This window comes from Neoarius graeffei, chromosome 19, assembly GCF_027579695.1.
Source record: "Neoarius graeffei isolate fNeoGra1 chromosome 19, fNeoGra1.pri, whole genome shotgun sequence".
NCBI classification, from domain to species: domain Eukaryota; kingdom Metazoa; phylum Chordata; class Actinopteri; order Siluriformes; family Ariidae; genus Neoarius; species Neoarius graeffei.
This window is the reverse complement of record NC_083587.1, coordinates 16,487,845-16,509,236: the sequence shown is the minus strand read 5'-3', so window position 1 is coordinate 16,509,236 and position 21,392 is coordinate 16,487,845. Positions and strand designations below refer to the sequence as shown.

Sequence of the window (21,392 nt, the reverse complement as noted above, 5' to 3'; positions counted from 1 at the left end):
AACTTTATTTCATTTTATTATTTTATTTCTACTATTGTTTAATTCTTATTATTTTTCTTCCCCAATTATTTTATGTAATTTTATTTTCTATTGTTTACCGTTCTGCTTTTACTTCTGTAAAGCACATTGAACTGCCACTGTGTATGAAATGTGCTATATAAATAAACTTGCCTTGCCTTTCATATATTTCTTCTTCCTATCTATCTATCTATCTATCTATCTATCTATCTATCTATCTATCTATCTATCTATCTATCTATCTATCTATCTATCTATCTATCTATCTTATTCTACCAACACAAAGGCTGTACAATACTTCCTTTCTCTTTAGGACAGTTGTTGAAACAGGATTATTTTCTCATGTCATTTGCCATTTTCATTCATTGATTGATTTGATTTGGTATAAAAATCAGAGTACAACACATTAAGCACCACTGGGAATACAACAGAACATAATGAGTTAAAACTAGTACTACAAAATTAATACCAAGGATAAGTCAAAAAAGTCCAATAGAAGACTTATTTCCATTGAGGTCCTTCATGAAAAAAAATGGCAATGGGTAAATAAAATGATGATTATTATATTAACAACAATACACACACACACACACACACACACACATATATATATATATATATATATATATATATATATATATATATATATATATATATATATATATATATATATATAATGAGTGGTGAATAGTACCGATGGCAATAAAAATGAACTAGTAATAAAAAAAAACAATAATCATTTTCAACAGAATGACAAAAATGGTCAAATAAAACTTGATTTAAAAACATTACGACTAGTAAGATTATGGACCGTGACATTTATGTTATTCCAGTCAGAAAAAGCTGTAAATTTGAATGTGTTTTTACTAATTAGGGTATGAACATGAGGTAGTATAAGTGAAGAACTGCTCGATCTTGTTGAGTGTGAATGAACGGATCTGACATGGATGACGTTATGACATGAGTCTGATGGAGCATGACCTGAGATAATTTTATGTACATGTAACAATTTCTTATACCTGAGCCTATTTTCTACATTAAGACAGTTTAACCTTTTTTAAATGGAGTACAGTTAAATGAGTTCGAACATCAAGATTAAGTACCACACGGATTAACTTATTTTGACAAGTCTGTTTTGAAGCATTTTGGAGAGACCAGAGGACCAATGCTAATGGCTAGTATGTTAACTTTTAGCATGCTAACATGCTGAGAGTGACATGCTAACAGCTAACATGCTAACAGTTAGCATGCTAACATGCTCAGGCAAACTCGCTAACAGCAAACATGTGAACTCTGCATGCTACCATGCTAATCCTAACATGTTAACAGCTCTCATGATAACATGATAACAACTCGTGAGCTAACAGCAGGCATGATATCGTAATGGGTAACATGCTAACAGTTAGCATGGTAACACGTGAATGCTTATATGCTAATTGCTATCGTGTGCGTGTGTGCGTAAGTATTCCTAATAAAGTGGCCATTGAGTTGAAGTTGATTTGCTGTCAAAGTCTCAAATGAGCAGATCCTTGCCAAATGCATCATCACCTATGGGGGAAGGGAGGAATGACTCAGTCGAGCTTCCATTGATTAGCGGCAAAATGGAGAAAAAATGGACGGATGAAAGGCAAGACAAAGACGAGTGCGGGTCAGAACCGATATCATGTGTGTGATGGTGATTTGGCCTGAGGTGCCGTATGAAGTTTGGTGGATGTGTGGTGAAGTGTTACTGAGCAAAACTCCATTCATTTGAATGGGGCCAAAAATCAATGGAAGCCTATGGAGGTAAAAAGAGATGCGTGAAAACCAAGGAAAAGACGAGTGCAGGTCTCAGATGAGGGGATGGATCTGTGCAGGGACTTGGCCTGAGGCATCAAGTGAAGTTTGATCACTTGGTTAAAAAAATTGATGGAGAGTGAAAGTTTTTCTCCTGAAACACCATTCATTTTCAATGGGGTCAAAAATCAATGCAAGCCTATGGAGGAAAAAGGGATGAGCAAAAAGAAAGGAAAAATATGAGTGCGGGTCAGAACCGATTGCATGTATGTGTCGGGGGAGTTGGCCTGAAGTATCACATGAGGTTTGGTGCATCTGCGATGGAGCGTGTCCGAGTAGGACGATTCAATTCATGAGCCCTATTCATTCTCTATTGGAAAAAAACAAAAGAAAAACAACAAGAACAAGAGAACGGGCGCGTTGATCCAAAAGCTGTATACAAGCACACTACACCACTTCGGGCCAGACGTCTCAGAGTTGGAACGGTGTCTCTATCTCGAACGCCCTAGGAGGAATAGTGGATCCAAAAAACGTGTCGGAATAAGGCAGAATAAGTAAACTTAAGAAGAACAATAGTGTGCTTGCCTTCGGCTGCTGTGTGCTTGAGTAAGCACACTAATAATTTTAGCAGTAAAAAGTCGTTCAGAAAAATGATCAGAGACTGAACTGGAAAAGGAAAAAAACAATAGTAAAGCAGAGCGCTATAAAGATATGTAAAGAATGTGGGTAAAGTGGAGAAAATAACAGGAGGTAGTGAAAGGGGGGAAAAGTCAGGAGATGGCGCAAATTTTCTTGGTGCAAATTTGATCAGATTAACACATAAACCAAATACATGCGATGCGAGTGGTAAGATGGCGGCCAGATGGCTTCACTCGTCTCTACAGCGGCGAATGGGCTATGAACCCATCCAGATTTTTATGTGGAGCTCAGTGATTTAAACTCCACTACAGCCCTGTTTCCATATTGCCAAACTGACCCGGAAGTACATTGAATTAAATTAAAAAAAAAAAAAGAAAGGAAAAAAAACACTGCGCGAGATTTCGTATAACTTTCATCAGATTTTATTTTCATGTTGGCCTCAAATATAAATGCATTAAATCAGTGCTTTATAGTGTCACAGTTTTCACATAAATGAGAGAAATCTGGAGTGAATACTCAGCAAAAAGGGGACACACTCACCTCAAGTTCACCAGACTGACCCAGACGTGCGTTGTTGTAAATGATTTCACAAAAATTCTTGCTCGATCTTGCATAAGTTCTTCTTTATTTTCCTCCTTGTCCCTTCCAAGAAGAAGAAGAGGAAGAGGTGTAAGGCTGTAGAGCTTCACTGCACCTGGCTCGATGTTGCCAGGTCTACGATTTTCACGCATGTTAATGTATGGGCATTTTGCATTGTTGTTTTAATTTAATTCATCCCTCTTCCTCTCATCATTCATCCCTGAACACATTTATTTAACACATGCACGTATTTGTTTAATTCCCCACAACACCTGGCTTAATTAAATTACACACGACCGTTATGACTACGTAATTATGTCACTGTTCACAATAATTAGAATAGGAAGGTGTGTTGAGGTTAATTCAAGATCACAGGCTAATAAACTTAGCTCAGTTCTACGATTTAATTAAGAAAGTGTGTTCGTGGATGAGCTCTTGAAACCAAAACACACGTCCGGCCTGAAGTGCAGCAACAGTTTCAACAACAACAACAGCAATAAAAGAAATTTTTTAAAAAAGTCTGATCTGATAAAAATGAGCTTAATTATTGTTGTCGAAAATGAGGGAAGATTGTGAGGCCTGCGCTGTGGTCATGTTCGGCTGCGGGATTAAAGACGTGCTAATTGCGGTCAGATGGAGACGAGGGTTTGCGAGTGTTTTTCTCAGCACTTTTGTTTTACAGGGAATGTTCGTTAATGACTGAGCAGACGATGAACGTTATAATGCCGTCGCCGGAACGCTGATTTCTGTTTACTCAGCTAATTACTCTCAGATATTGGACAGAGTGCACGCTGACGTACATACAGCTGCATCCTGCACTCCTCTCATTTATTTCATTTCCTCATTAAGTTTAAGCCGCACGATGTAATTTATGTTGCTGTTGTTGCTGCAGTTGTTAAAATAACGTAAGTAGTCTGGAAAAATCCTCCAGAAAGAAAGCCATGGCATTCGAGTTCTGCTGTGAGAGAGGATGCCTTCAATACTCATTTTCTTCCTTTTTGGACTGAATTCACATTTGGGATAATATTTGTCGCATGTGCAATAAAGTTAATATGATTAACACCAAGAATCTGATTATTTTGCTTCCAGAATGAAGAAGATGACTTTTAGGAACTGGTGATATTCAGACAGGTTTATGACTATGCTAATAAGATGAATTTTTTTTTCATGGTCCAAATCCTGCGCTCTGATTGGCTGGCGAGTGGGTCCGTATCCTACGATACAGACCCCAGTTACGGACCCCGGTTACGGACCTCTGGCGGCTGGCTCGTTCACAATAACAGCAAACATAGTAGCATTTTTTGTCAACATTTATCTTTTGTTATAAGATTTATTTCTAAGATTATCAAAAATCTTATAAATTTTTGCCAGCATTTCTCAGGAGAATAGCATTAATTTTACAGCATGGATCGCGATAACGACAGTGTTCACAGCGAAAGCGAGTTTTACTACCCTGAGGAAGAAGAAATAAAAGAAAACATTTCAGGAGAAAGCTAAAAACCTCTAACTTGCTAACGCTGAGCAAAAACATGGCTGAATCCTGAATGGCTCCTATTTGTATAAATATGGGACTACATCGGCGGCAAAATGTAGTTTTTTTTTCCTGCCTTGGAAGTGCACTAGTATACTGAGGAGGAAGCCATTTACATTACAGCCGTGAATGAGGATTCAAAATGGCGGCTCAGCTCGGTTTTCCCTTTCGGGCGCTCTCGTTTTCTGTTAGAATTTGGTAAAGAAAAAAATATATATATTATTTACCAGCTTAAGGTTGGTCTGTATGGTGAAATACCGTGACCTCGGCCTTGAATACTGACCTCGGCCCAGAGGGCCTCAGTCAGTACTTTCAAGACCTCGGTCACGGTATTTCACCATACGGACCTCCCAGTTGGTAAATAACATACATATATATTTATTTACTGGTTTGTTTATTTTTGAGTTTATTTGTCATGTAAAAGCTTAAAATCTGTTACTGGAAAAAAAGAAAGAAAAACATACAAGACAGCGAACGTAAGCAGACAATTTTGGTCTTATTTTCCTGGCAAACCGAAACTAACCAAACAAATGAGCAACGTTAGCAAAACTACAAAACTAGCTGCCTAGGAGTAGCTTTGACCACGTGCCACTGCTCTGATGAACCTCCCGTATGTTTGTACGTGAGAAGAGCATGTTTTTGTTTGGCCTTTAAAGACATTTAAAAGTGTTTACATAAAACTAGTGTTGATTCAAGAATAAATAACATATTCACGGAATATATTGTTAATCTTGTGTTGCGTTGTGATGAGCTTTTACTGTAAGCATTTTTTAACGTTGTGTAATACAATACACCAAACTCACAGGTACCTCCATCTTGGGTTTTTTAGTGATGTTCACCAGTCACCAGTCCATGTGTTTTGTTTTATTGCTTCCAGTTCATTCGCTCATTGTTGATTCAATCAGCTTGAAACTCCTGATTCCCAGCTAGTGGTTGAATCTCTCACGTTGACTTGTTCGTCCAATAAAATCGCCCGAACACTTTGCTGTCTAGTGCCCGCAGAAGATCGGATCACTGAGGAAAATTTTGTATCCTTCCTAAAAAATCAATGAATGATTTTCCTAATACTTTTTCCTGGAGAAAAAATGAGAAGATTTCTAAATATCAGTGATAGTGTTCTGAAAAGAATGAATAAAAGTTTGACCCTGTTATACACAGCACATTCGAGCACCACCATCATTAGTCATGCTCGGTGTCCACAGTTTAAAGTGAACGTACCTGCTAAAGTCTGGCTTTTATGTTTAAACCCAAAGGATGGACCAATTTCAGTGATGTGTTACTTTTAAACCTTCTCGGTGAATAATTGTGATCTACAAGAAGAAGCCTTTAACTGTAATTCTTACCCGGATACTCAAAACTCTAAATCTCTTTATTTTTTGCTTTTTGGTCTATTAATTTCTGATTGAGGTTTTTTCTCATGAATGGAAAATTAACCCAATGGAAAATGATTGCTGGTTTGTGACCGGGGCAATGACAGAAATGGAAATGGGAAATGGGACTGCAGTTGACTTGCTGACTTTGGGACTGCAGTTGACTTGCTGACTTTGGGACTGCAGTTGACTTGCTGACTTTGGGACTGCAGTTGACTTGCTGACTTTAGGGCTGCAGTTGACTTGCTGACTTTAGGGCTGCAGTTGACTTGCTGACTTTGGGACTACAGTTGACTTGCTGACTTTGGGACTGCAGTTGACTTGCTGACTTTAGGGCTGCAGTTGACTTGCTGACTTTGGGACTGCAGTTGACTTCCTGACTTTAGGGCTGCAGTTGACTTGCTGACTTTAGGACTGCGGTTGACTTGCTGACTTTAGGACTGCGGTTGACTTGCTGACTTTAGGACTGCGGTTGACTTGCTGACTTTAGGACTGCAGTTGACTTGCTGACTTTGGGACTGCGGTTGACTTGCTGACTTTGGGACTGCGGTTGACTTGCTGACTTTGGGACTGCGGTTGACTTGCTGACTTTGGGACTGCGGTTGACTTGCTGACTTTGGGACTGCAGTTGACTTGCTGACTTTAGGACTGCAGTTGACTTGCTGACTTTAGGGCTGCGGTTGTCGTGAACGGTTTTGCGCTCGGGTTTCCGTCGGTGGGGGGTTTATAGCATCAACGAAGCTGACTTTATGTTAGGACTGTTAATGTTATAGTCATGCTGTCTGTTGTTGCCCGGATGGGGATGGGTTCCCTTTTGAGTCTGGTTCCTCTCGAGGTTTCTTCCTCATGTCGTCTGAGGGAGTTTTTCCTTGCCACCGTCGCCACAGGCTTGCTCATTGGGGATAGATTAGGGATAAAATTATCTCATGTTTTAAGTCGTTCAAATTCTGTAAAGCTGCTTTGCGACAATGTTTATTGTTAAAAGCGCTATACAAATAAGCTTGACTTGACATATTTACAAAATTAAACAAGTTTTCAATTCAGATCTTCATGTTCTTTAATTTGATACATTACACAACACTGTGACAGCAACTTTAAACTTTGTCTGTCATTGCTACTGAGAGTGACGAACAAATTACAGGAACAGATATCGATCCGGTTGCTCAAGATGCAGAAAATGGTGGGCGTGAAAATAAAAGTTCTATGTAGTTTGTTTTCTTTTGACATGTTGTAGAAAAATACAATTATTAACATGAAATAGACACATGTCTGAATAGTTCTGACACATTTCTATGATTAAAGTAGAAAGGACTGGAATTGTTTTCTGGGGTTCTACAGGACTCGAAGGACTGACTCAAAGTTTGTTAGCCTTATTTATTTATTGCCAATTTTTATAATAATAAGTGAAAATCTGATGTCTGTTTTGTTTTTGTTTTGAGAATAGAGGACATTCAAGGGAAGAGGAAAAGGACATGGGCTGGTAGTGAGGCAATGTCTGGCCTGAGGGTTCTGCAACACACACGCACACGCATACCTCTTCAGTTTCTGTCTCCATCACCCACGCTCTCGTCCCTTAAGACCTGGAGATCCACGTGTCCTCTCTCTGTCCCTTCATCCGACCTTGGACTGGATTTCAAAATCACACCGCTGTTGCATTGTTTTGGTTTTAATTCAGATGAAATTAAGGCTGGTCTTTATTTAATGAGCAAGGGTTATTTACTGAAAATATCGATTAGCGCGAGATGAATTGGCTCCATCTTTGGACTCGGAGTAAAACCACATAATCGCCTGAGCTTTATGTGCAGTGACGTGCAGTAACAGCCTCATCAGCCTTATATTACACAGACACACAATTAAAGGGCCGGGCGCAGTTAAAGTCATAAAGTATGCAGTTAAATGTATACTGCAGTGGTTTAAAAGCATGGTGTGTGTGTGTGTGTGTGTGTGTGTGTGTGTGTGTGTGTGTGTGTGTGTGTGTGGTAGATGACGAGTTAATGTGTGTGTGTGTGTATGGTAGATGAAGAGTTTGTGTGTGTGTATGTGTGTGTGGTAGATGACGAGTTAATGTGTGTGTGTATGGTAGATGAAGAGTTTGTGTGTGTGTATGTGTGTGTGGTAGATGAAAAGTGTGTGTGTGTGTGTGTGTGTAAGATGAAGAATTAATGTGTGTTGGGGTAGATGAAGAGTTAATGTGTGTGTGTGTGTGTGTGTGTGTGTGTGTGTGTGTGTGTGTGTGTGTGTCCCCGTGTGGTAGATGGTGTGTGTGTGTGTGTGTGTGTGTGTGTGTGTGATAGATGAAGAGTTTGTGTGTGTGTGTGTGTGTGTGTGTGTGTGTGTAGTAGTAGTAGTAGTAGTAAACGAAAAGTCTCATTGTGACTAAAATTATTACACAGCAGATATTTTATAAATGTTGCAGGAACTATTTTTTTGCAGCATTAAATGTTCACCTCCTTGTCGATGTTCTTGAATGTTCTGGTTCCGTTGTGCATTGTTGCTGCATTGCTGTGCTCCTGCGTCTGTTCTGCAAACAGGATAGAAACACGCACACGCTGCCCTGGTTCTCCACCTGTCCTGGTTCTGTCATGTTAGTGTGTCATTGGACTATTTTACACCATTTAGCACAGCAGCGCTTGTTAAAGCCACAACCAGTAACACCCAAACCCTTCTGGTGGACAGATGCCGTGTTAGCATGATCATGATTGGCATTCAATTTCCCAGCCTCGCTCCATCCTCGCTCGCTTTAATTAACCACGAAGCCGCAGACCGTATCTTTTTCAGATTGTTTTCGTGCGGTGTGATCGGCGCTGGGTTGTGAGAGTCAGATCCTTGACTTTAAGGACCAGCTGATCTTTATCTGCCCCAGAGGATCTGTCCATATGGGCTTTAAGATTCCGGCCGTTCTGTATTTAACTCCTGGTTCCCTCAATAGCTCTCAGATGTTTATCTCTAGTTGATAAAAGATTCATTTAGATGCATCGCTTTGTTATGGAGAGTTGAGTTTTATGAGGGAACCCGGTTTCCCAGGAGCACTGTAACTTTAATCTAAATGATAAAATTATGATTTGGGCTCCTTGTAATCATAAAAGCAATACACTTTGTTGATATTTGAATACTTTCACATGTCAGCTAGGAAGGATGTTTGTTCATAAGTTCATGACATAACAGGAAACTGAAATATCAATACAAAATATTTATATATGCTAACTGGTAAATAATTCTCAAATCCTTTTACTTTTAAGCCTTTTTAACCTGACACTGGACCTAAAATCGAGCCCTGTGCAACACCACTCTAACTTGTCTAACCTTTTTTTTTTTTTTTGAAAAAAAAAATCTCAACCTGCTTCTTCTCATTTATTTATGCCTTTTGGTCGCAATTACATGTTTATATCTCAAGTAGTAGGTTTTAAAAGTGTGTATTTTCTATGTCTGTCTATTGTAAATAGAAAACATATCAATATACAGTCCGGTGCAAAAGTCTTAGGCAGGTGTAAAGAAATGCTGTAGACCAAAAATGGCTTAAAAATAATGGAATGAAATTTTTCACCATTAAAAAATACTATAAACAGTAATCAGTAAGCCATAATAAATGAAACAAAGTCAGTATTTCGCGTAAGACGACCCTTTGCTTTAAAAAAAAAACATAGTCTCAGGTACAATTAGTGCATTTAATTTTGTGCTGGGGAAAAAAAATGTTTGGAACTCTAAAATGTTTTTGACTCGATAATGTAGAAGTCATAAAATAGAAATCTATAACAAAGTTTGTATGAAAAAATAGGGGGGCTTAGACTTTTGCACAGTACTGTATGTTTTATATTTTTAAATATATAATGAAAGTAGCATTATGAGTTGTAGAATTAATTTCTCAATATGTTTGTCCCACTATCAAAAATAAAAAAAAATCAGACCTTTTAAATGTCTCTCTTTGTCTCCGTAGGGAATTTGGTTGGCGAGACCCTGAGCTGCCTGAAGTCATCCAGATGTTGCAACATCAGTTCCCCTCGGTTCAGTCCAATGCTGCTGCGTACCTGCAGCACCTGTGCTTCGGGGACAACAAGATTAAAGCGGAGGTAAGCGAAAGCTTCTTTTTTTTCACACAAGCAACATTAAATGGCTCATTATACTTCCTGAGAGAGCTTAAAATCTTCCAGAAGAGCAAAAGATCTTAGCTGTCCATCAAACAAAGGGGCGGGGCAGTAAACAGCAAGGTCTCATCTCATCTCATTATCTGTAGCCGCTTTATCCTGTTCTACAGGGTCGCGTCTCTGTGGTTGTGGCATTGCGTGAGTATTCACTTCTTTAGGTTAATACTTGGTAGAAACATCACATACAGCTTTGCACATCTGGATGGTGATCTGTTTGCCCATTTTCTTGGCAAAATTGCGCTAAATCTGTCAGTTTGGATGAAGACCATTGTTATTGAGCAGTAATTTTTTTTTTACCACAGATGTGGTTCTTGCTTCTCGGTTTTAAATTACTTCAGTGTCACTTTGGCAGCACATTTTGAGCTGTTGCCCTATTGGAAGATGAAACCCCGCCCCCAGCTTCAAGTCTCTTGTCACTTTTAACCAGGTTTTCTTCTAGGATCACCCTATACTTGTCTCCATTCAGCTTGTCTTCAACTATGACCAGTTTCCCAGTCCTTGCTGATGAAAAGCATTCCCACAATCGGATACTACCACCACCATGCTTCATAGTATCCAAACACTCACTGGCACCTTTATTAGGAACACCCATCCATCCACCTGCTGTTCTGTTTGATGCAGTTCTCTACTCAGCCGATCCCTTGACAGAAGCACAGTGCATCATATCACGCAGATACAAATCAAGAGCTTCGGTTCATGTTCACTCACATCAAAGATCAAAATGGGAAAAATTGTGATCTCAGAGTGTGACGTTCTTTCACTGTGGCATGGGGGTTGGTTTGAGCCAGATGGACTGCTGGTTTGAGTATTTCAGAAACTGCTGATCTCCTTCCTGGGGTTTTCACACACAACAGTCCGTAGAGTTTACACGGAATGGTGCGAAAAACAAAAAAACATCGAGTGAGTGAGTGACAGACAGTTCTGTGGGTGGAAACAAACGCCTTGTTGATAACAAAGATCAGAGCATAATGGACAGATTGGTTTGAAATTTAGTCACTCTTTACAACCGTGGTGAGCAGAAAAGCATCTCAGCATGCAACAGCAGAAGAACGCATTGGGTTCCGCTCCTGCAGCCAAGAACAGGGATCTTAGAATCAACAACAGGTTCCTATTAAAGTAGCCGGGGAGTGTACGGTAGATACATAGTTTGAAATCAAGACATGCTTTTAAATACAACATATTAGTTAGTACCTTTTCACAGCCTCTTTAAATGCTTGTGGCAATTTGCGATACAAAACGTAAAAAAAGTGATAATATTATTCAACAGCTGTGCAAAATGTGCTCGTTAATGAGACTTCGTTTATTTTCAACAAGTTTCAGAATCTTTCTTACTTTCCATCCTTACCTTCGTATCAAGTCGCATTCCGGGTGGTAAATTAATCTATTTGCATTTACTCCGCCCTCTAATTTGCCTCCCAAATTAAATATTCATCAAGATAATCATCATGCAAAAAGTATGCATGTGTGTGCTTGTTTTTTTAATCGCAATATTCCAGAAACCCTGTTAGTGAATCAGCGCAGACATTTTTGGCAGTTGTTTTCAGTTTTGTCGGAGTTTTTATACTCATAAATATTTCATAAATCAAGGCCAGTGTGTGTTCAGGGGTGCACCAAGCTGTGCCTCGTCTCAAAACCTTTTCCTTATGGTTTTATTAAGCTCAATGCAAATCAGCTTGTAATTTTTAAAAAATATATTCTTTAAGGAATGTTAATTAAAATGTGTTTTGGAAAGCCTTTGACTTGAAGCTTTTTCGAAATTACACGAGCTCTCGAACTCTGTACTGTCCTGTGGGAACTCTTCGTTCACCATATTGACCTTTGTTTTACAAAATTAATTCCTTCGCAAGTCATCAGCAGATAATTCAGGCCTTTATTGAATTCTGATGCAGGATTTCCACAGCTGGATTTCCCAGCTGTAAGTTTTCATCGTTTTAAGAAGGAGGGTTTTTTTTCTGTATAGTCAGACAAATAATAGAAAGAAACAATGATGTATTGACATCCATTCCACATGAAGCAGCTCAGTAATTGTGTCTCAGAGGCTTAAAGGAGGCTGACGGAAATTAAATTTTGGGGAATGAATCCAAAGGAACGAAGAAAAGAGCCGCTGAGAGCAGCAGACAAACCTCTGAATGTTATTTCATTGAAAAAAAAAAAAACAGCAGAGCTTCAATTTGCTTAGGTTCCAGTGAGCACCACTCGCATCACTCCTCCACGCTATCATATTCATTACAATGCCAAACTTCTGTTTGCTCTGATTTATTTTGCAGTTTTACAAGATGCAGAAATGAACCTTTCTGCATAAAATGCTTGAGCGGATTGTGAAAGTTTTATTAATGAAGGTTAAAACAAGAAGCGCAGCGTCAGAAATGTTAAACAATCTTTCAAACTTTTATGCTTTTATTCAAAGTGTCTTCTAATAAATAAAAAAAAAATGAATGCAAGAACTTCGCAGAACAGATGATTGGACCAAACAGTGGACTTCTGGCCTAGTAATGACAATTCAATCCATGACCTTCTCCATGATTTTTTTTCCATTTCAGTCACGTGACTTTTCTTAGCAATTTCACTTCTGGTAAAACACCTGGTGGTCGAGCAAACCAAAATGGCTGCCGTAGCACAAACAACTAGCGATAACTTGTCAGAGTATGCTTGTAATCTAGAAGCCACTGCTGGCTTTAGATATATTCAGAAGATCGCTATGTGCAATGGAATCGACCCCTACAGTCTGGGAAAGAAGGATTTGTCATACGACCTGGAAAACTACCCTTCAGTCGAGTTCCCCGACATCTCCAACTATCTGGTGTTGCAGACGTCCTTCTACACCACAAAGCAGATGAAAGCGTGGAAGAGTACGGAGGCTTACAACTTTTTTGTATGTGGCTGGGTAAAGGACCTCGGGATCAAGTCGCTGCCCAATGGATCCTGTATTGTTTTTGCCTGTGTAAGTAAGTTTTTTTTTTTTTTAAGCTTTTCGTTCGCGTCTTTACAACGAAGTTGAAGTGTAAACAAACAACAGTTGGCTTGATTCTCACTTGTGTTGGCTCTTATCTCTCAGGTAAACCATTCACAAAGATCATCAGAAACCTCTTTAAAGACCTGGATCTTAGTTAAACAAGACGGAGAAGTGATCACGGCGCACTGTAACTGTACGGCTGGGGAAGAATTTTGTCGTGACCTTCATGCATATGGACTTTGTGAGGCGTGAGCAGTAAACAAAGAAACAGCTGGGGACTTTAGCGCTTCGTGACTAAAAAAAGTACCGTAAAATAGCAACACATAGCAAGAAAAGTACATGGAAAACACTAAAGATCATGAAGTACCAGGTAACAAACCGCCTATTTCCCTATTACCAGTCCTCTCCAAAGTTGCTGAGCAGATTGCCATGCGTCAATTCAATGACTACCTGACCCGGAATAATTGTCTCTCGCCACATCAGAGTGGCAATCGGAAATTTCATTCAACTGAAACATTGAGTTTGTTAGTTACCGATCATGTTTTCCAAGCCATGGACTATAAGCAAATCGCTGCGATGGTGCTTATTGACCTGAGCAAGGCTTTTGACAGTTTGTATCATTTACTACTTAGTAAATTGCAAAGCTTGGGCACTTCTGATAGGGCTCTCCACTGGTTCGACAGCTATTTAAGGGACAGGGAACAACATACTCGAGTTGGGACATCCTTATCGGAACCTCTTACAATAACACATGGAGTACCTCAGGGTTCAGTTTTAGGACCCATGCTGTTTGACATGTATTTGAACGATTTACACAAAGAAATCAAGTTTAGTAACATCGAGTCGTATGTTGATGATACTAAGATCTGCTTGTCCTTTTCAACTAAGGACCTCGACATATGGTAAGCCTCGGCCAGGTAGCTGAAGACCTTCTTCTTATGGCAGGTTGGTGCTGTGTAAACCATCTACTGATTAATCCTGACAAGACCAAGCTTGTGTTGTTTGGAGTGAGCCAACTTACATCCCAAGCTATCTGATGTCACATTACCCTTCCTGGGCAAACAGTTAACACCCGTACTATCCGCAAGAGATCTGGGTGTTATACTGGACTCCAGTTTGACTTTTACTGATCATATTTCTGCACTGTCTTCATCACTTTTGTCTAGTCTATGTCAAATAAGTAGGGTCCGTTATTTATTCTCCAAGGAAGTTTTGTATGTAATTTTTAACTCTGTTGTTTTTAGCAAATTAATGTACTGTTCTACTGTTTGGTTTGGAACTTTTAAACAAAATATCCACAAGCTGCAACTTATGCAAAACTTTGCTTCACGAATACTTACTAATACTAGAAAATACGATCACATCTCTCCTACACTAAATGAGCTTGGTTGGCTGACTGTAGATAATATGTTACGCCTGTGTGATGTTACTATGGTTTATAAATGTTTAAATAACTTGGCACCTAACTATTTAAGTACAAGCTTAACAAACGTTCTGATGTTCATAGGTATAATACCAGACGCAAGGATCTCTTAAATGTACCTAAGTGCCGCACTGCAACAGCGCATCGTGCTTTTTTCTTCAGAGCCGTAAATTCTTTTAATGAATTATCACCGGAAGTAAGGAACACGACAAACACTCGCTTCCTTCAAGAGGCAAGCAAGACAAGAACTGAAAAGACGCTGATTTTAATTATTATTGTAATTAAGGATGTAGTTTTCTTGATGTATATTTTAATATTAAGCTTCATGGAAATTAATTCTGAAAAACCCATTTGGGAGAATTAATAAAGTTGTATTGTATTGTATTGTAAGGACATAACTGAGAGGGATACAAACCTTTCACCAAGTGATCACTGCAAACTCGAACATGCTTCGACTCGGCTCCCTTCGATTTCACTGAGAGGTTCAAAAGCCACCTTTCTCCACGTCTTTTTGTGAAATCCTGGGTTTGTTCACCCTTTTTTATTAGTTCACAGGGAACCCTGAAGAAACTTTTATCAGTTTCACGGTTTGATCGATTCAAACAACCTAAAACAATGCAAGCGTAAGGCATTTTTCATGCGAGCAATGCACCTTCTCCGTTGAAACGCTTTGTCAACTGAGTTTTGATAGACCACCAGCTAAAATTTTGAATAACTAATGAGGCGGATGTGACGTCACGTGAAACCCAAGAATGTTCTCCCATCTACAAAAAACAAAAACAAAAACTTTCTTTAAAGTTCTGTATAGATTCGGAAACTGTTTCCTTTTCCCTTGGAAAAGTTTCCATTTTGAACCTGTTTAGATATTTAAAATCATTAACCGGCCGAAAGGAACCTTTCTTTCACTGCCAGTTTGCTGGAGCTTAAGCTGGATCCGTTCCATACTTCTGCTCTGCCAAACTGGTTCGTTCCAGCACCAAAATCCTGCTGGACTGGAATCAAGAACCGGTGAAGTTGGAGTCTTGAGGGTGGTGATATTTCATCACACCGTGAGCAGTTATTTTTCTGAATGTAATTAAAATAATACAAAAAACTGATGAGTTTTGAACCAACTCTGTATCAGTAACATTCTCACCCATGATCTATCTCATCCAAAAAATGGTTCTTTATGTTTCTATGTACAATCTGTGTGTGTTTACTCCTGAGAAAAGCTTCCCATTTAGAAACAACAAGCGTTTCCACAAACTTTTGGCCATCTAGCATCCATTATCATCTTCCAGAACAGTAGGAGGAGCTTAGCTGTCTATCAAACAAAAGGGTGGGGCAGTAAGCAGCAAAGTGTGACATGTGAAAGTTGAACTTCAGTGTGTAATGAATGAATGTGAGATTGGAATGGAGATAGGCTGGGAGTCGAGATTGCCATCGTCACATCCAAGACAAGTCCAAGACCAGGACTTGCTGAGATCAGATCAAAACTGCGTCGAGCTAAAGTCAAATGAAAGTGAGAGAGTCAAGAGAGTCAAGATCAAGTTCAGCAGATACTTTCCAGAAGCCAAGTTTTTACTTCAGCTAGTTGGCTTCATGTGTTGTACGAATGATTAGCCTGTTTTCTAGAAGAAGGAATTAATTCTGGTGCATGAGAAAAGGAAAAACAACTCGACCATTAGTTTTGCAAACTGTCAGGTGAGACCAAGATCATACTTATGCTGGGATCAGATGACACGATTGTGTCACGGCTGACAAATTTCCATCGTCAGGCCTGAATATGAACTTCAGGAACAATGAACAGGCCTTATAGTGGGGCATAGTTGAAGAACAGCGATGTGACACCCTAACAAAAAATCTACCATGTCAGAATTTTTTATTTTCTCACCAAGTTTGACAACTTCTACAACATGTTTTTTGATGTTCCTTCTGGAACCATGAACGACAGTTTTTTGACCCTCCTCCCCAATGACACATAAGGACATGAACGATGATTGGTCAGGATCAAGCTTATAGTGTTGCCAGTCTCCCAACCAAGACATGACAAGAAGTTATGGGACTATGGTCACCTTGCCTCGCCTCATCTCGCCTCATCTCATCTCATCTCATTATCTGTAGCCACTTTATCCTGTTCTACAGGGTCGCAGGCAAGCTGGAGCCTATCCCAGCTGACTACGGGCAAAAGGCAGGGTACACCCTGGACAAGTCGCCAAGTCATCACAGGGCTGACACATAGACACAGACAACCATTCACACTCACATTCACACCTACGGTCAATTTAGAGTCACCAGTTAACCTAACCTGCATGTCTTTGGACTGTGGGGGAAACCGGAGCACCCGGAGGAAACCCACGCGGACACGGGGAGAACATGCAAACTCCGCACAGAAAGACCCTCGCCGGCCACGGGGCTCGAACCCGGACCTTCTTGCTGTTTTCTAGGAAATCCTAGCATGCATTTTGAACCAAAGTGGAGTGTTTTGAATGTAATATATTCCAGTTTGGGTGGCACGGTGGTGTAGTGGTTAGCGCTGTTGCCTCACAGCAAGAAGGTCCAGGTTCGAGCCCCGTGGCCTGCGAGGGCCTTTCTGTGCAGAGTTTGCATGTTCTCCCCGTGTCCGCGTGGGTTTCCTCCGGGTGTTCCGGTTTCCCCCACAGTCCAAAGACATGCAGGTTAGGTTAACTGGTGACTCTAAATTGACCGTAGGTGTGAATGTGAGTGTGAATGGTTGTCTGTGTCTATGTGTCAGCCCTGTGATGACCTGGCGACTTGTCCAGGGTGTACCCCGCCTTTCGCCCGTAGTCAGCTGGGATAGGCTCCAGCTTGCCTGCGACCCTGTAGAACAGGATAAAGCGGCTAGAGATGATGAGATGAGATAATAAGTTACATTTATATAGCGCCTTTCTCAAACTCAAGGTCGCTTTACATAGGCCACAGAAAACAGAACACACACACACACAAAGTTGCTAATGCTTGTGTCACACATTGGCATTTCAGCCTTGCATATGTACTGCATATCAGGATACGGGGCAGTAAGAAAGGAATGTCACAGCATCGCCAGCTTACGTAGCTAATACTCTAGGATGCGTAACATGATCTTCTTGTATGCCAGGGTGCGGCGTATTTTTAAATCCGCACTTAAAAATCCGTAGCAACTTTGATACGTCACACATACACCACGTGTACGCCGTAAAACGAAAGCTACGCAGCAGTGACACGGCGGGAACGTTGCTCAAACACCTATTACACCGTGCGAACGCTTTAGTTGACATGTGTCTGATGAAGGTGGCTCTCGGGCTGGCTGGGTGGATGCAGCTGATGTCTTCGCTCTTCCCTTGCCTTTCTTGGGTCCTGACGTCTTCACTGGCATGATGCTTTCTTGACTGTGACGAATGACAATGGGGCTCCCTTTTATACCCACCTGTGAATGCTGCAGATACGCAGCAGCAACGTCACACATAAGAACGAAACGCCACACCAGTGAAATGGTTACGCCTTGGCAACGCATCATATGCCACGCATACGCCTCAGTACACCATAACTTTACATCCCTTGAACCCCATACAAACCCCAGATACGCCACAGTAACGCCACACATACGCCGTGTACGTCACAGGACTTTAATTTTGGACAAAATACACCTCATTTCTTGGTGTTTGACCCACATGAGATACAAGACAGTGTGACACAAGCAGAAAGAGTGGTAAGTTTATGCAGTGGTGGAGGAGGAGAAGTGTTCATGAAACAGAAAGGTTTTGAGATAAGATTTGAAGAAAGGAAGGGATGAGCAGTCATGGCAGGGTTCAGGGAGGGTCTTCCAGAGCTTGGGAGCCATGGCAAACAGAGAGTCTAGTGCGAGGGACAGCAAGGAGATTATGGTTACAGGATCTGAGAGAGCGGGATGGAGTGTAAGTGGTCAGAAGGTCATGGATGTAAGAAGGAAGAAGGTTATGGAGGGCTTTGAAGGTGAGTAGTAGGATTTTATACTTAATACAGGACAGAACAGGTAGCCAGTGTTCATTTCATAATGAAATGAAATGTTTCAACATGAAAAAATACTGTAAACAGTAAGCAGTAAGCCATAATAAATGAAATAAAGTCAATATTTGGTGTGAGACGAACCTTTGCTTTAAAAAAAAAAGTCTCGGGTAAAGTGAGTGCAGTTTGATAAGGAAATGAGCTGTCGGTTTTACTGAGCATCTTGCAGAACCGGGCGGCACAGTGGTGTAGTGGTTAGCGCTGTCGCCTCACAGCAAGAAAGTCCAGGTTCGAGCCCCGTGGCCTTTCTGTGCGGAGTTTGCATGTTCTCCCCGTGTCCGCGTGGGTTTCCTCCGGGTGCTCCGGTTTCCCCCACAGTCCAAAGACATGCAGGTTAGGTTAACTGGTGACTCTAAATTGACCGTAGGTGTGAATGTGAGTGTGAATGGTTGTCTGTGTCTATGTATCAGCCCTGTGATGACCTGGCGACTTGTCCAGGGTGTACCCCGCCTCTCGCCCGTAGTCAGCTGGGATAGGCTCCAGCTTGCCTGCGACCCTGTAGAAGGATAAAGCGGCTAGAGATGAGTAAGCAGTAAGCCATAATAAATGAAATAAAGTCAATATTTGGTGTGAAACGAACCTTTGCTTTTAAAAAAAAAGTCTCGGGTAAAGTGAGTGCAGTTTGATAAGGAAATGAGCTGTCGGTTTTACTGAGCATCTTGCAGAACCGGGTGGCACAGTGGTGTAGTGGTTAGCGCTGTCGCCTCACAGCAAGAAAGTCCAGGTTCGAGCCCCGTGGCCTTTCTGTGCGGAGTTTGCATGTTCTCCCCGTGTCCGCGTGGGTTTCCTCCGGGTGCTCCAGTTTCCCCCACAGTCCAAAGACATGCAGATTAGGTTAACTGGTGACTCTAAATTGACCGTAGGTGTGAATGTGAGTGTGAATGGTTGTCTGTGTCTATGTGTCAGCCCTGTGATGACCTGGCGACTTGTCCAGGGTGTACCCCGCCTCTCGCCCGTAGTCAGCTGGGATAGGCTCCAGCTTGCCTGCGACCCTGTAGAACAGGATAAAGCGGCTACAGATAATGAGATGAGATGAGATCTTGCAGAACCAGACACAGTTCTTCTGGACACTTTGACTGTCACACTTCATTTTACACCAAAACCCAGTAGCCTTCATTATGTTTTCTTTTTTAATCTGAAAAGTGCTCTCTGGTGTACTACGCTGCTCAGATACAAACTTTTTTTTCTGTAACATTTAATTTTGTGCTGGAAAAAAAAACGAACGTTTGGAGTCTAAAATTTTTGTAATGTTTTGACTGGATAATGTAGAAGTCATAAAATAGAAATCTATAACAAAGTTTGTATGGAAAAAACAATAGGGTGCCTAAGACTTTTGTACAATACTTTCCCTTTCATTAAAGGTTTTCTTGCGTTCGGGGTGTCCGTAGGTTGCTTACAGAAAATAAAACAGTAAAAGAAATGCTAATGACATAACAATAATATAAATATAAAATGTGCTAATGTACACGGAGATATAATACATTTGCACCAGCTGTTGCATGGCATGGTGTGCGTGTGGGGCCAGGTGGTGGAATAGAAGAGTTAATTACATGTGACAGCGTCACAGCAGATGGTTGTGGAGCTCTGGACAGGTTATTTCACGACTGCCATTCATTTCCCAGAATGCACGCTTACACAGGCTCTTTCACATTACGCCAGCGGATGGTGAAAAATGACACGGTGCTGCTTCGCTCCATCGAGAACCGTTCTGAGGCAACGTAGAAACGCTGTTCTGTACATCTCACCTGTTATACGATACCCACTGGGGTGCGCTGCGCTGTGGCCTTAGGGTCTTATTGCCTCCTGCGTTAGTGTGTACGACGACCTTATTTATACCACAGCACCTTGGAATTCTTGTGTGGATCCATTTTCTAAAACTGTAGCTGCAAATCACAGGTTTATATTAATGCGCTCATTTCAATACACCATCGTTTCTATAGTAACAACTCATTCACAGGGACTTGTACCACAGACGCCTCACATAAATAAAATTTAAAAATCATATAATTGTCGATGTGGTAAAGTTTTCTGTAAGGAGATATTGATTAAATCTTTAACCCTCTGGGGTCGAGAGCTTCTCCGGCAAAGCTCGACAGGTTTAGAATGAGTAGATCATGTATTTAGATAAATATCTTTGTGAGTTTTTCATCACACAAGTATGATAAAAAATATTGACAAATTTATACGTTACACTTTCCTATGTACCCACTGCCAAATAATATCATAGTTTTTAAATTACCTAAATTAGATGAAACATAAATCTTGTCCCCTTACTCAGTCACACCGGAGTTGGAGTGCTGAGCGCACACTTACACATTCATAAAAGACTGTTCACATGGTAACGGCATGATAATCACTTTCACTCTTTCAGGTTCGATTGGTTTCTCTTTCATGGTGGGAACGCCCACCGTAAACAGGATGAAATCTGTCAGACATAGTTGAGGCTATTTGGAGGTAAAACTTGTTGTGAGATGGTACACGGATTTTATGCGCTTTGGATGATTCAGTACAGTGATTCAATTCAATCTTGAGAACTGTGACAGCCCTGTGATAACCTGGCGACTTGTCCAGGGTGTACCCTGCCTTTCGCTTGTAGTCAGCTGGGATAGGATCCAGCTTGCCTGCAACCCTGTAGAACAGGATAAAGCGGCTACAGATAATGAGATGAGATGAGATGAGATGAGATGAGATGAGATGAGATGAGAACTGCGATACTCATGATGAGCAGTGCCTCTTTTTTTTTTTTTACTTCGACTCGATCCAGCCAAAGATCAACTCGAGTAAGTGTAAATATTTGTTCTATTTCTGATCAGCAGATAGTTGATATGCGTGCGCTGTAGTGCATATACAGGAAAAATGACTGAGCAATTTTTCCAGAGTTAAAAGTATTTTCCTCAAAAATAGTTACTTTTGCTCTATTTTGAGTTTAGACAGTAAA

At 40.7% G+C, this 21,392-nt stretch overlaps 1 protein-coding gene across 6 annotated transcripts in view; it reads left to right on the top strand.

Moving 5' to 3' along the window:
• The window catches only part of ctnnd2a (catenin (cadherin-associated protein), delta 2a), a 789,966-nt gene that overhangs the window by 568,952 nt on the left and 199,622 nt on the right, over positions 1 to 21,392 (top strand). For all 6 annotated transcript variants that reach the window (XM_060899742.1, XM_060899744.1, XM_060899741.1 and 3 more), the window contains one exon: positions 9,848 to 9,980. In XM_060899742.1, coding sequence (XP_060755725.1) covers positions 9,848 to 9,980 — 133 coding nt within the window. The remainder of the gene's footprint in view (positions 1 to 9,847; positions 9,981 to 21,392) is intronic.